Source organism: Ahaetulla prasina, chromosome 4 (genome assembly GCF_028640845.1).
Source record: "Ahaetulla prasina isolate Xishuangbanna chromosome 4, ASM2864084v1, whole genome shotgun sequence".
Lineage (NCBI taxonomy): Eukaryota > Metazoa > Chordata > Lepidosauria > Squamata > Colubridae > Ahaetulla > Ahaetulla prasina.
Window position 1 is genome coordinate 108090464 of NC_080542.1, and position 14117 is coordinate 108104580.

The window sequence follows — 14117 nt, forward strand, 5'->3', positions numbered from 1 at the left end:
ATGCAGAAAATCCAAGAAGAAAGACATTAGCTAATAAAAGTCTTATTTGTATATTTAAGATTAATTTACCATTTACATCCAGTAAAAATGCCTGTCTTATTATCCTTTTTCATGTATCATTTGAGATACATGATTTCATATCTGTGGTTTTTCATTCTCTGAACATCTTTTTTTTCACTTGTGATATTTTTCTTTCTTTCATTCAATCAATCAATCATTCTAAAAAACCAAATAAAGAATTAACATCAATTATATTGAAATATGCTAAAGATACAAGAACAATATGCATTGCTGTCCAAATTATGGATCCTGCTAACATCTGATATATATCACCTAACTCAGTGCTCTATCACCTTTCAATACAGTATAGGTAATCTTGGAGGTATGACAGATCATTTAATGATCATTCAAAGTTTCGATATACCTTCCAAAAACTATATACAACTCTGTTTCAAAATTATGAATTCTACAGAAGTCACCCAGTCATTTGCTCCTATGAATGACTGTAGAATTCTTCTATAGAATTCTTCACTTTGCAGAAATGCTGCAGCATTTTGTTGAAATGTGCCCACCAGGCTTCTGCGCATTTCATCAGCCGAGGGCCCAGGTGGCGGTTATTATTAACGAAGGTCTGGAACCGAGGGAGGTCACTGTACCACAGATAGCCGAATGTGAATCCCTCTTTGTGAAGTGGGGTCAGGGGATACAGGTGGGTTTGCTGATTACGTACCTGGCTCCTTGCGGCGTGACAACAGCCCTGTCCGAACTGCTGGATGTGATAGCCGGGATCGCAGTCGATACCCCTAGACTTATGGTTATGGGGGATTTCAACCTACCATCGGTCGGTGAAGCATCTGTTGCAGCTCGGGAGTTCATGGCTTCCATGACGGCCTTGGACCTGATCCAGTTAGTTAATGGTCCCACTCATATTGGGGGAAACACTCTGGATTTGATTTTTGTCTCTGGACAGTGGTTGAATGATCTAGAATTAGGGGATTTGGTTATTCAACCCTTGTCATGGTCTGATCATTCTCTCCTTCGGCTGGACTTTCGAACCACCAACCCACACCACAGGTAGATGGAACCGATTCGTTGGTTCCGTCCCAGGCACCTGATGGACCCGGAGAGGTTCCTGATGGAGCTTGGGCCATTCCCTGAGGACCTAGCTCACGGCTTGGCTGAAGAACTTGTCACCGCCTGGGAAAGGGCGGCGGCAGGGGCCTTGGACCGCGTCATGCCTTTGCGGCCTCTGACCCGAGGCCGATCTCGACTGGCTCCTTGGTACTCTGAGGATCTGAGAGAGATGAAGTGCCGGAAAAGATGCCTAGAGAGTAGTTGGAGGGCCAGCCATTCTGAATCTGATTGAACACTAGTAAGGTCTCATATTCAGACCTACCTAGTGGCGATAACGGCGAAACGTGAGTATTTTTCCGCTCTTATTGCATCGGCAGATAATCGCCCAGCCACCCTGTTTAGGGTGACCCACTCCCTTCTTACTCAGGGAGCTAGGGAGGACCCCTTGCAAGGACATGCTGAGGATTTTGGACAATATCTGCACGGTAAAGTCGCTCAGATCCAGGATGGGCTGGACTCAGATTGGGTAGATTCGGGCGGGATGACAGAGGTGGATCTTGAGGATGTCATCTGGGAGGAGTTCGATACTGTGGCTCCGAGGACATGGACAGGATACTGAGGAGGCTGAATGCAACCACATGTTTATTGGACCCGTGTCCCTCCTGGTTGGTACTGGCCACCCAGGAGGTTACACGAGGCTGGCTTCAGGGAATTGTTAACGCTTCTTTAAGGGAGGGTGTCTTTCCTACTGCCTTGAAAGAGGCGATGGTGAGACCCTTTCTCAAGAAGCCCTCCCTGGATCCAGCTGTTTTAGCGAACGTTTTGTGGCGAAGGTTGTTGAGAGTGTGGTGGCGCATAGGCTCCCTCAGTACCTGGATGAAACTGTCTATCTTGACCCGTCCCAGTCCGGTTTCCAGCCTGGGTACAGCACAGAGACGGCATTGGTTGCGTTGGTAGATGTCCTTTGGAGAATCCAGGACAGGGGTTGTTCCTCTGCCCTGGTCCTATTAGATCTCTCAGCGGCTTTTGATACCATTGACATGGTATCTTGCTGTGACGGCTGGAGAGGTTAGGAGTGGGGGGCACCGTTTTTCGATGGTTCTCCTCCTCTCTTTCTGACCGGTCGCAGACGGTGTTGGCAAGGGGGCAGAGATCGGCCGCGAGGCGCCACTTATGTGGGGTGCCACAGGGGTCGTTTCTCTCCTGTTCAACATCTATATGAAGCCGCTGGGTGAGATCATCCGTGGTTTTGAGGTGCAGTGTTACCTGTACACTGATGATACACAGCTGTACATTACTACCCCTAACCACCCCAACGAAGCCGATGTCCCGGTGTCTGGGGGCCATGCGGGCCTGGATGGGAAAAAACAGGCTCTGACTTAACCCTTCCAAGACCGAGTGGCTGTGGATGCCAGCATCCCGGTACAGCCAGCTGATTCCATCGCTGACTATAGGGGGCGAGGCATTGGCCCCCACGGAGAAGGTCCGCAATCTAGGCGTCCTTCTGGATGTACGGCTGTCGTTAGAAGAGCATATGACGGCCATCGCCAGAGGAGCTTTTTATCAGGTTCGCCTGATAATGCCAGTTGCGTCCCTTCTTAGACTGGGATTCCCTATGCACAGTCACTCATGCCCTCGTCACTTCCCCCCTGGACTACTGCAATGCTCTCTACATGGGACTCCCCTTGAAGAGCACCTGGAGGCTCCAACTGGTTCAGAATGTGGCCGCGCGGGTGATAGAGGGAGCAATTCGAGGCTCCCATATAACACCTCTCCTGCGCAGGCTGCACTGGCTTCTGGTGGTCTTCCAGGTGCAACTCAAGGTGTTGTTTACCACCTTTAAAGCGCTCCATGGCATAGGACGGGGTTATTTACGGGACCGCCTACTGCCACCAATAGCCTCCCATCGACCAGTGCATTCCCATAGGGAGGGTCTCCTCAGAGTGCCGTCGGTCAGACAATGTCGGCCGGCGACCCCTAGGGGGAGGTCCTTCTACACGGGGGCTCCTGCCCTCTGGAACGAGCTGCCTCCAGGGATACGCCAACTCCCTGACCTCTGGACCTTCCGACGCGAGCTGAAGACATTTTTGTTCCATCACGCAGGACTGGCCTAATAGTTTTTAATGAGGTTTTTTATTGGAGTTTTAATGTTCTTAGCCAAATTTGAATTAGTTTTTTAAATTTGTTTTTAATTTTTGTATCTGTAGTTTTACCTGGCTGTAAACTGCCCTGAGTCTTTTGGGAGAAGGGCGGTATAGAAATTAAAATAATAAAATAAATAAATAAATGAATGAATGAATGAATGAATGAATGAATGAATGAATGAATGAATGAATGAATGAATGCCCACATATCTATTCCCCCGCCCCATCCTGCCCTGCCAGGTCTCTAAAGGTACTGGGTTTTGCCTTGCACCATTGGTGGTGTCATATCTCTCCCTCTCTGTTCGGTCTTAATGTTGATGGCTTCTTTGACCTCTGGTCCTTTCTGTCCACATTCTGGTTTGAAAGAGGGATCAAAGAAGCCATTACATTAAGATTGAACAGCCCTCTCTCAACAAAGGGGGAAGGATATGACACTACCTATCCCCTGTTTACAACACAGTCCTTTCAGCAGTTCCAAGAAGATTCCACACCCATTTGCACTAATCAGATGATCCTGAGGGCATAGATAAATCTTCAGTGACTCTCAAAAAGAGTGCTAACTACCAAATGATTGCAAGGAATGTAAGCCCTTCCATCCTCCACCCTTCAGTAAGAACTGAAGAAGGTTCTTGGATGAGAAGTGAAACGTCTTTAAGGAAAACAAAGTCCAGTTGCCTTTTGAAAGCACCTTTGGGTCAATCTACTGAAGTTTTCCAACTTGACTAGGTAATAATTTTGTGCAAGAGATTAATCTTAAATATGGCCTGAAAAAGTTGACCTTCTATTATGACAAATACAATACAATTCTTTATTGGCCAAGTGTGATTGGACACACAAGGAATTTGTCTTTGGTGCATATGCTCTCAGTGTAATAAAAAGAAAAGGTATATTTGTTAAGAATCATAAGGTACAACACTTAATGAGAGTCATAGTACAAATAAGCAATCAAATCATACTAGGAAACAATATAAATCATAAGGATATAAATATCATTAATTCAGCTACCCTTAATTAAAACTATCTATCTTTTATGAACTGTAACATGAAAGTCTAATTAATTTGAATAAAAAAGTAATTTCTATTTTACTTGCATCTTTCGGATGAGGAATGAAAGTTAAGTTCCAGAAATTTATATAAGCATTTTCGTGTAACAGTAAATACATATAATACCCTTCGTATCATTTCCTTTTGAGATAAATAGGGAAAAAATAGAATAACAGTAAGGAAGAATTTCATGTAGCTTGTATGTCCATATTGATTTGACTTCTCCATTTTCAACAGCTTTTCATTTCATGTTTCTTCCACAATTTCCATCTTTCTTTTCGTCTATCCATTACTGTTTGTTTTAATTGATAGTCTATGCTGATTATGACCCATATACTATGGCAGGAGTTTGTAATGACCATGGGAGGACATATGCATTATATACTATAACTGTTCAACGTCGAACTTTGACTGGTAATGATGAATGGAAAACATATCGCCGCTACAGTGATTTCCATGACTTCCATATGAGAATTACTGAACAGGTAATTTGAAATTATCTTAGTTTGTTTACTTTTTGAGAAAAACATTGATTAATTGAAATTAGCAATAGATAAATTTTATTTTGCTTGCTTGAAATCAACTGATTTTAGCTTATCTGATTCTTAAAACCATTCCACAGTATCCTGATTACACATTGAAACTGGTGTAAGCTAATTGGAAACTGATGAAATTTGCATACCAGACTTTCTGGTTCCAAACTTCAACTATGTTATTAATTTTTTTATCTTTTATAACCCGTGCACATTGACTTCTTTTTTTTTCTACATTGACTTCTTGAAGATATATTTTTTACAAACAATTGCAAATTGTTTCTTAATTGCATTACTGTAGAAATTAATATTGACACAATATTAAAGGTTGACACAACTAAATGTTCCTACATGTCGAAAAACTTGTTAGCATGTATAAAAAAAAGAGAAAGTAAACTGGGCAATGTCTTTTCTTCTTGATTGCTAATTTAGATACTGAGAAAATCTATACTGATGTGTTGTTACCCAAATCTATACCTTCAATCTAGAGTGGTCAAGTCCAGAAACTGGTGATTGTAAATTCTAAGTGTAACTAGCCACAAATGTAAACATAATGCTTTATCATAGTTCATTCTAGTAAACAAGGGAATTAGCCTAAGAGATTGGGAGAAGACTTTTTCGGCTGAGTAGACAAGTATTTTAATCATGGTGAAGAAAGTAGCAGTATGGAGTATATATTCGTTATGACATTTGCTTATTTATTAAATGTAAATGCCACCTAGCTCTCAGAAATTCTGTGTGGTGATGTCTTTATAAAATTAATCAGTAGTACTCTCTTTTGCTGAAATGCTACAACATGTATGCGTGTTTAGAATGAAATGCCACATCTATTTTTTTTAGTTTGAAAACCTAGCAAATTTATTGAAGCTTCCTGGTAAAAAAACATTCAACAATATGGATAGAGATTTTTTAGAAAAAAGGAAGAAAGATTTAAATTCATATTTACAGGTATGTTCTCATATTTAGATTCTTAATTAAAGATGATTTTTTTTTAATTTCCCTCCCCCATTTCTAGGAAAAGGCAATAAATTTTATAGGTAATTTAGGATAGCATGCTTTGATATTACATAAAGACCATGTTTCCCTAAAAATATGACCCTGTCTTATATTTTTTGAACCCTGAAATAAGCACTTGGCCTTATTGCCATGCGCTCAAAAGCCCAATTGGGCTTATTATCAGGAGATGTCTTATTTTGGAGGAAACAGGGTATAATTGCCGTCCGCCAAGCAATGCCAGCTGGTGGCCCCCAGAGGAAGGGCCTTCTCTGTAGGAGCACCTACCCTCTGGAACGAACTTCCCCCTGGTTTGCGTCAACTACCTGACCTTCGGACCTTTTGCCGTGAATTGAAAACGTACTTGTTTATTCAAGCGGGACTGGCTTAATTCATAATTTTTAAATTTTGAATTTTTTGAATTTTAGTAGTTTTAAATTGGGGTATTCTGTTTTATTGGGTCAAATTTGACGGTTTTAAATTTCTCGGCCATTATAGAATATGTTATTTTAATTTGTTGTTTTAAAATTGTATATTGTATTGTTTTAATCTGGCTGTACACCGCCCTGAGTCCTTCGGGAGAAGGGCGGTATAAAAATCTAAATAATAATAATAAATAAATAATAAATTAGGTATTAAAATTAGGTATTTTAAAAATATCTCAGGCCTCATTCAATGTCCACTCATTAAATGTGGCTGAAGTTATGATAGTACTTCAGGGTATTTGCAATACACTGTTATGGTTGTGGCCATTGATTGTGGCCATTGCAATGTCCCCAACAATCACATGATCACAGTTTGGATGCCCTGCAACCAGATCACAATTATAATATTGCAGTATCCCTTGGTCATATGACTGCCATTTGAGACTTTCACTGACAGCTTCCAACAAAGTCAATAGGGAAGATGGCTGGAGATCACAGCTACCTGGGTTTTGCCTAACAGCAGCAAATTGGACTGCCAGAAGTGTCATGATGTTGTATCTTCACTCATGTTACGTAGCAGTGGAGTTCCTGCTGTTAGCACAACAACATTGGTAAAGACCACCTGTTTGGCGGTTGGGAGACTGGTACATTTCTTCCTTCCATAAGGAATCAAACACAAACTTATCATACCGAGCTAATTGTCCTAAAATCAATGTGGAATGTGGAATGTGCAGCTTTGGCTATGGGAAGCTGGGTGGGATTGGTAAAATTGTTCAACAATAATTTAGTAATTCACTCCACTTGGGTAGGACTTTGGGCAATACAGTATTTGTACTTTAAATTGATTTAAATATATGTATATTTGCATTGTTTTAATTTCAAACCAAAATATTCGTCTTTCTAAATGTAATTTGCTTATTTTACTTACTAGCTTTTGTTAACACCCGAAGTGATGAAAGCTTATCCGACTTTAGCACACTATGTGTATGATTTCTTGGAAAACAAGGCATACAATAAAGAGAAAGGAGATTTTGCTCGGAAGGTAAGATGTATGTAATATAATTTTAGCAATAGGAACTTTGTGAAGAATAAATCATTTAGTCTGTTTTCATTTCATCAAAACTCTATGATATAACCCTTTAACCAATATGATGCAGTTAATGTATAAATTTGTTAGTTTGTATAAATACAGACTGCAAATAAGATTTTGGAATAGAACTATTAACTTATTTTCAAAGAACCAATTTTTTTATATAGAACCTTTGTAGTGAAAACATTTTTTTTTTTGAATATTTCTTGAATATGTAGAAGGTGCGGTTTATTCTTAAATTTATTCTAAAATGTAGCATTTTTAAACATGTTAAGATTTCTGTCCTTTGATCTACCTTTAAATCTGCTGATCATTTCAGGCATCACTTGCTTTATAATTTCCATTTGCCTGCTCTAAAGAGAGAATGCATGTCTCCCGCTGAAATTGCTTTCTGAGGCTGTGCAACATCAAAGAATCAAAGCACAGCTTTTTTTTCTCATACAGCCCTTGTCAAAACTGATCATTCAGCTGCTAGGGTTAAGGTAAATTCCTTTGCAGACTTTTTCAACAGGTGTCTTTTTTTTTTTTTTTTTTGCTATGGCCATTCTTTTTAATAAATATTTTAAATTTAATTAATAGCAGTTCTAAAAAATATTTCAATAACAATAGCTTCCAATAAGCTGAATTGTTTGGTTCTTCTTAAAACCTTTATGGAATTAAGGAATAAAATGGGTGTTGTGTTATCTACACTGATTTTATTTGTTGGATAAGAAGAGACTAATATTTTCTTTAAGATTAGACTGAGGTCTATGCCTTGCAAAATTTTCCTATGTCTTCCAAATTGATAAGCTTCGCTTGAAATTGTAACAAAAGCAATATTTTTTTAAAAAACCATTGCAGATATTTCACAAATTTCATAGATATGATGTTTCAGTTAATTATATCCATTAAAGGTTGTTTAAAGTAGTTAGCTGTATAAGGCATCAAATCACACTAAAATTTAATAAACCAGCAACTTTTTAATCATCAACACTGTTGCACAAATAAAAAAAAATTGCTTTCTGATTTTATATGCTATCTGATTTATAGAAGGCTTTTCTAAAGTTATGTACCCTAATTGTAATTTCTTGTCTTTAGCTAAATCAACTCAAAAAGGTAGAATTCACAGCAAAGCTTCCATATGAGAAGCACATATGGGGAAAGTGTTTCAGATATTCTACTTGAAGTTTGATAAATGCAAGTTGACACAAAATAATTTTGGAGATTAAAAGATAAACATTGTATTTCTCTAAATTATGAGGCTGTATTCCCTTTAATTTTACAGTCACTTAATGTATTTGAATCAATTGTAGTTTTTGGATAGTCACTGGCAGCCTACTTAGACCTCACTCCAATAACTGAACTAAATTACATGTGTTTATTTGGCTTAATTGTCCCAGGAAAAGAAGCATATGATGAATCATCTCATCAAAAACAAATTAGTATATACCACAAAATTTTTCAAAATTTCCATTTGAAAATTAGATCTAAATCTTCTTCCAAAGTGTAAATGGCTAGCTTTAATGTGTATTTTATGCTGTATTTTATACTGTATTTTTCAAGCTTGATACATCCGTCTTGCAAGTACTTGCATACAGGTAGCCCTCAACTTGTCACCACAATTGGGACTGGAATTTTGACTACAATTGGGGATGCTGAGATTGTGGTTAAGCAAAGAAATCACATGATATCTCACTTAATAACTGCTTCAGTCTTGAAGCAGTTATTAAGTGAGATATCATGTGATTTCTTTGCTTAACCACAATCTCAGCATTCCCAATTGTAGTCATTAAGCAATTATGCAATTTATTAAGCTGATGGAGTCGCAGGTAAGGAGAACAGGGAGTTGCAAAGGGTGGGGGATAACTTAGGAGGCTTCATTCAGGAGCTGAAAATATTTGCTGTCAAAATGCAAGCAGTCCCCAAATGAAGAGAAGCAGTGTCTTGGATGTAGCCCACCTAGGGCCTTCCAGGGCCTCCCCACACATCTGAGGCACATTGCACTCCTTCCTTTACTGGACTGATTACTCTCTAATTGGATTTCAGCTCCCTTTCATCTATATGTGAAAATGTTTTGCAATGGCCAGAAGCACTTTACAGGTCACTCTCTCCGAGGCCATTATAATTCTGAACTGTTGTGAAACGAATTGTTGGAAGTCAGGACTGCCTGTGTACAACATGCTTCCATTTATCTTAACTGCTACACTATGTCTTGTTCCAAGCTGTATGGTTTAGAAACTCTTATTCCTGTTGTCTAGACTGCTGTAACTAATATATATTTACATATTTGGAAATATTTTCCATATTTGGAGTGGCAGAGTAATTTTATATATGAACAGATGAAGGGAATCAGTGGGTTCTAGATATTTGAAAATGAAATACAGAACTGAACAGAATACATGCAGATAAATTAATAATACATATTTTGCTTTATTATAAACATCAGGTAATTCGAACATTAGCATTCTGATTTAATAGTATTCTAAAAAATTCAACTGATATCAGAACACATGGCATAGAATCTGCTTACTTGGAGGACGACCTGTCTCCAATAACATCTGTCCAACCAATTCTATTTTGAAGGATTGATGCACTATGGTTTCCTTTAATTAAACAATGTCATTTATCAAGACCGTGGAAGTATATTTCCTCTGTAGTAGTCTCTTCCCTTTGGAAGGAGGCTCCAAGGCTTCTCCCGATTTCCTGTTGTTTAGAAAGTCCATGAAGACAGAAAATGAGAGAGAGAGAGAAATTCCTTTTTTTATCATATTTGCTATCTCTTAACTTTATATTTTATCTTTTATTGATTTTATTGTAATTTCTTTATTTGATTGTTAGGAGTTGCCCACAGTAGTTGAGAATTGGGCAACATAAAGGTTTAATGATTTGTTGCATAGTCAGCCCAATGTTTAGATTGGATTTCACATTTTTATCCTCATATTGAGTCCTTCCCAAGAACCTAGAATAGGCAGATGATATTGTTATATGTACAACAATGTGAAATCCCAGCTGTCACTTCTTTAGCTGACATGGACCTTCATATGCATCAGGTTCTTCCCCAGAACCTAGGATATAGTAATGTATCAGTCTAGAATATATGGCAATCTAAGCATCCAATTCAAATGTTCCTTAATTGTTAGATGGAAATTTTGTCAATGCACAGATTTTCTAACTGGTGTCCAATTATTATTATTTATGATTATCATATTAGGGACATCCTGTATGAGAGATAAAACAGGCAATGGCAAATTATGAGGAGTTAATTCTGAAATTATAATTTGCTTTCCTCTTTACCAGCGAACTCTATATAGATTTGTTATTACTTACTATTACATGGCTATCCTCTTACAGGATCTCAAAGTAAAATATGCATATAGTACAGCATTTGCCTGAATTAAAATTTTCCTTATCCCAATAGTTGTTGTCTAATAAGGTAATAAACTTTTATAGTTCACAATTTTTTTTAAAATTTTCTCCCAGCTTTCCAGAACACCCCTTTTTATATATATAAAAATCATCTTAGGAAGGCTATGAGCTATGATGTGGAAGGTTTCTGGTGAAAGAGACAAATGGAGGCTTCTATGGATGATGCAAATAACACATTGGTTTTCAACTATTTGGCATCAGTTGAAGAACTTTGCTTAGTAACGTAGCAAAACCCACATTTTGCCCTAAGAAATTTGCTGTCAGAATGTAGATTTGGGAATTGAATACAGGATTGGATAAAAAACTAAAAAAGAAAATCTATCTGATGTAGTAATGCTCACTATGAGTATGTGATTAGGATGTTTTATATTCAAAATAATTGAATATGAATGCTTTATATTTATACCATGTATTACTTTTATTAATGATTTTGTGTTACTAGTCTCCAAAATAGTGTGATGTTTTCCAACATGCATTATTGGATGACTGTAATCATGTCCTCATAGATTTCTGCAAGCGTGGTAAATGTTTTCCTCTTCAGGTGGACACATTTGTAAATCCACTGCGTAACTCTATGAGAAATGTTTCAAATGCTGTCAAGTCCATCCCTGACAGCTTCACAGAGGGGATGACAAAAATGTCAGACAACATGGGCAAAATATCAGAAAGATTGGGACAAGATATAAAGCAATCATTTTTCAAGGTAAGAATGTACTAAATAAGACAACACAGTTTGTACTGTTTTGGATTACTTCAGTTAAACAAACAAGAACAGAAGAGGCAAAAAGTTGAATATGTTAATTATTGGTAAAACACTAGTAAAATATTTAGTTGAAAATATAGCAAATTACCCTGAGAAGAAGCAGGCCTGAAGATCAAAGCTGTTTTTGAATTTATTCTAAAATAGAAGATGCAACTGGGAAATCTATTAAGAAATTCAAAGGAAATCTGCTGTAGGCACATGATGGTCTACTATATTTACCTTAATTTTTATTTGTCTGATGTTCTGTACAATACCTGAGTTCATACATTAAATGTTTATTTAAAAATGGAAACTTATTAATAATAGAACATTAATTTTAAATTTACTTGCATTATTATTTCTTAATAATACAAGTAAATCCCAAATCAGTGTTTTGTACCCCTAATAACCAATCTTTTTTCTTTAAAATAATTATAAAGTTATTTATTTATGTTCTGCCTTTCATTCAAAAGCTGAATAGTTTTTTTAAAAAAATATTGAAGTTAAAATAGCAGAAAATTATCTGGAAAAAATTAATTTGTATTAATAAAATTATGCCTTATATTATAGCTATGTAATCACAGGTTAAGAAAAAAATAGAGAAGAAAGCAGAAATAAAAAAGAAAGAAAGAAATTATTTTTTTAGTAGTGTATGTATAATAATAAGGTATATTTCTGACAGTTCTGCCATTTATTTCTCATTCTTCATCTCAAGTACCAGGATACCAGATTCTCAGAGCCTTGGGGTTTTAGCTGCATAGTGACATCCCTGCCATAGCTGCTTAGCCTAGTTACTGGAGTAGCAGTGGAAAACCCCAAATTAGTGACAGTGAGAATTTCAAACTGCCTTTTCTGGGCAAGACTTTTGGAAGAGCTGAGCCTAGACTGTCATGACAACCATAGACCCAACCAACTTACTGAGAGTCTGATCCAGGCTAAATGAACAGATACAACATGGAAGTGAAGGGAATCAAGCATAGCCCATGTCATGGACAGATCACTCTGTGCTTGCTATTTGAAATGCCATTATCAAAAAGAACCTATTATGTTGGTCCTCAAGGACCTCAACTGGTCCTTTACCCAGTTCATAATGGGTAACTGAGGAAGCTTCCTGAGGAAACTTTGAGAGTTTTCTCAGTTTGGTCAAAGCTGTCCAATGGTATAAGGAAATGATTATGGAACTTGACCACATTACATTACAGCATTCTCTCTCTTCTCACAAATTCAATTACACCTTGTGTAGCAATTACAACAATTCCTGAATTGGGAGCCCTTGCTTATTGGAGTTATCTATTACTGCCGAGTAGTCACATTTTACAAAAATGTAGTTGCGGAAACATTTTCAAGAGTAATCTATGCCCTACTCACCTTACATTTGGATTACTCTAAAACAGTCTAAACAGGTTACCCTTGAAAAGCTTTTCACAACTATATTGTCATAAAATGTGACTATTCAGGCAATAATAGATAACTCCAATGCTTCAGAAGCTTCATGGTTGCAAGTCAGGTTCTGGATACAAATCAGATTCTAGATGTCTAGTTGTTAAATCCCTACATAGCTATAGACAAAGTGATCTGAGAAATGCTACATCCTATATTTATCTCCCCATCCAGTCAGGTCAAATAGGATCAGATTCTTCATATCCTGTCTACATATAATAAAGCCATTTAACAAAAACTTGGAAGTGGGCATTTTTTCATGGCTGTTCCTATATCTGGAATTTTTCTTCATGGGAGCTGGTCTGCATTTCCACTCTGTCCCAAAGATGTTTTTTCAGGAGGCAACTGACTTTTTTGTGTTTTTTTCCCTTTTGATGTTTCACTTTTCATCCAAGACATTTTCTTCAGCACTGATAGTGACAGTGGGGAATGGAAGGCTTTATATTTGTTGCAAATAGCTGGTCATTTGCATCCTTTTAGAGGGTTGTTGAAACACTTGACAATGTCTGTGTCATCAAGGTCATCTGAGTAGTGCTCCTGGTTCCTGTAGTCTGCAGTTTTTCATCTGGGAATCCATTCCTACTCCCACACCATTCAAAGGCTGTTCATCCCAAATTGTTTAGCTAAAAGTCTGTAGAGATTCTGTCATCCAGGTCATGGTTGTCCCAAATGTGCCTTTTAAGGAGGCAACTGGACTTTATTGTTTTTTTAGCCTCATGAAAAAGCACCTTTGGTACAACCATGACCTGGATGACTGAGAATCTCTACAGAATTTTCACTCCCTTTGTTCACGAGAGCAGTTAAACTAAACCCAGTTAAAACTAATTAATTCCTAGCATGGGGCATGCTGTGACTAAAGTATTGAATTTGGCAGATCACTTTTCAGAACATAGTTTTGATTCCTTATATTTCATTTGTAAGTTTGTTATTATTGAGGATAAATACTTTTTAGTTTGGTGATCATTGTTGGCTGCCCAGTACCATTGGGAACAAACAGCATATAGATTAATTAAATAATATATGTTGATTTGGAGCAATATGCTTATCTTCAAAACAACTGGTGAACTACACATGAGGAGCAGTTTTTTTGTGTAAAAATCTCATTTCGATAAAATTTGGATATAAATGTAATAAATAAATAAATAAATAAATAATTCTCACATTTAGATAATAAGCATTGCTAATTACCTTTTTCTTAGACCTATAACAGCTTCTGAGTTAAGTTGA

General features: G+C 37.3%; 1 protein-coding gene across 1 annotated transcript in view; it reads left to right on the forward strand.

Annotated features, from left to right (window-relative positions):
- SNX13 (sorting nexin 13) overlaps positions 1–14117 on the forward strand; it is a 152797-nt gene that overhangs the window by 115284 nt on the left and 23396 nt on the right. The window contains exons 17-20 of the mRNA XM_058182742.1: positions 4575–4747; positions 5636–5743; positions 7145–7255; positions 11250–11411. Of these exons, the coding sequence (XP_058038725.1) occupies positions 4575–4747; positions 5636–5743; positions 7145–7255; positions 11250–11411 (554 nt within the window). The remainder of the gene's footprint in view (positions 1–4574; positions 4748–5635; positions 5744–7144; positions 7256–11249; positions 11412–14117) is intronic.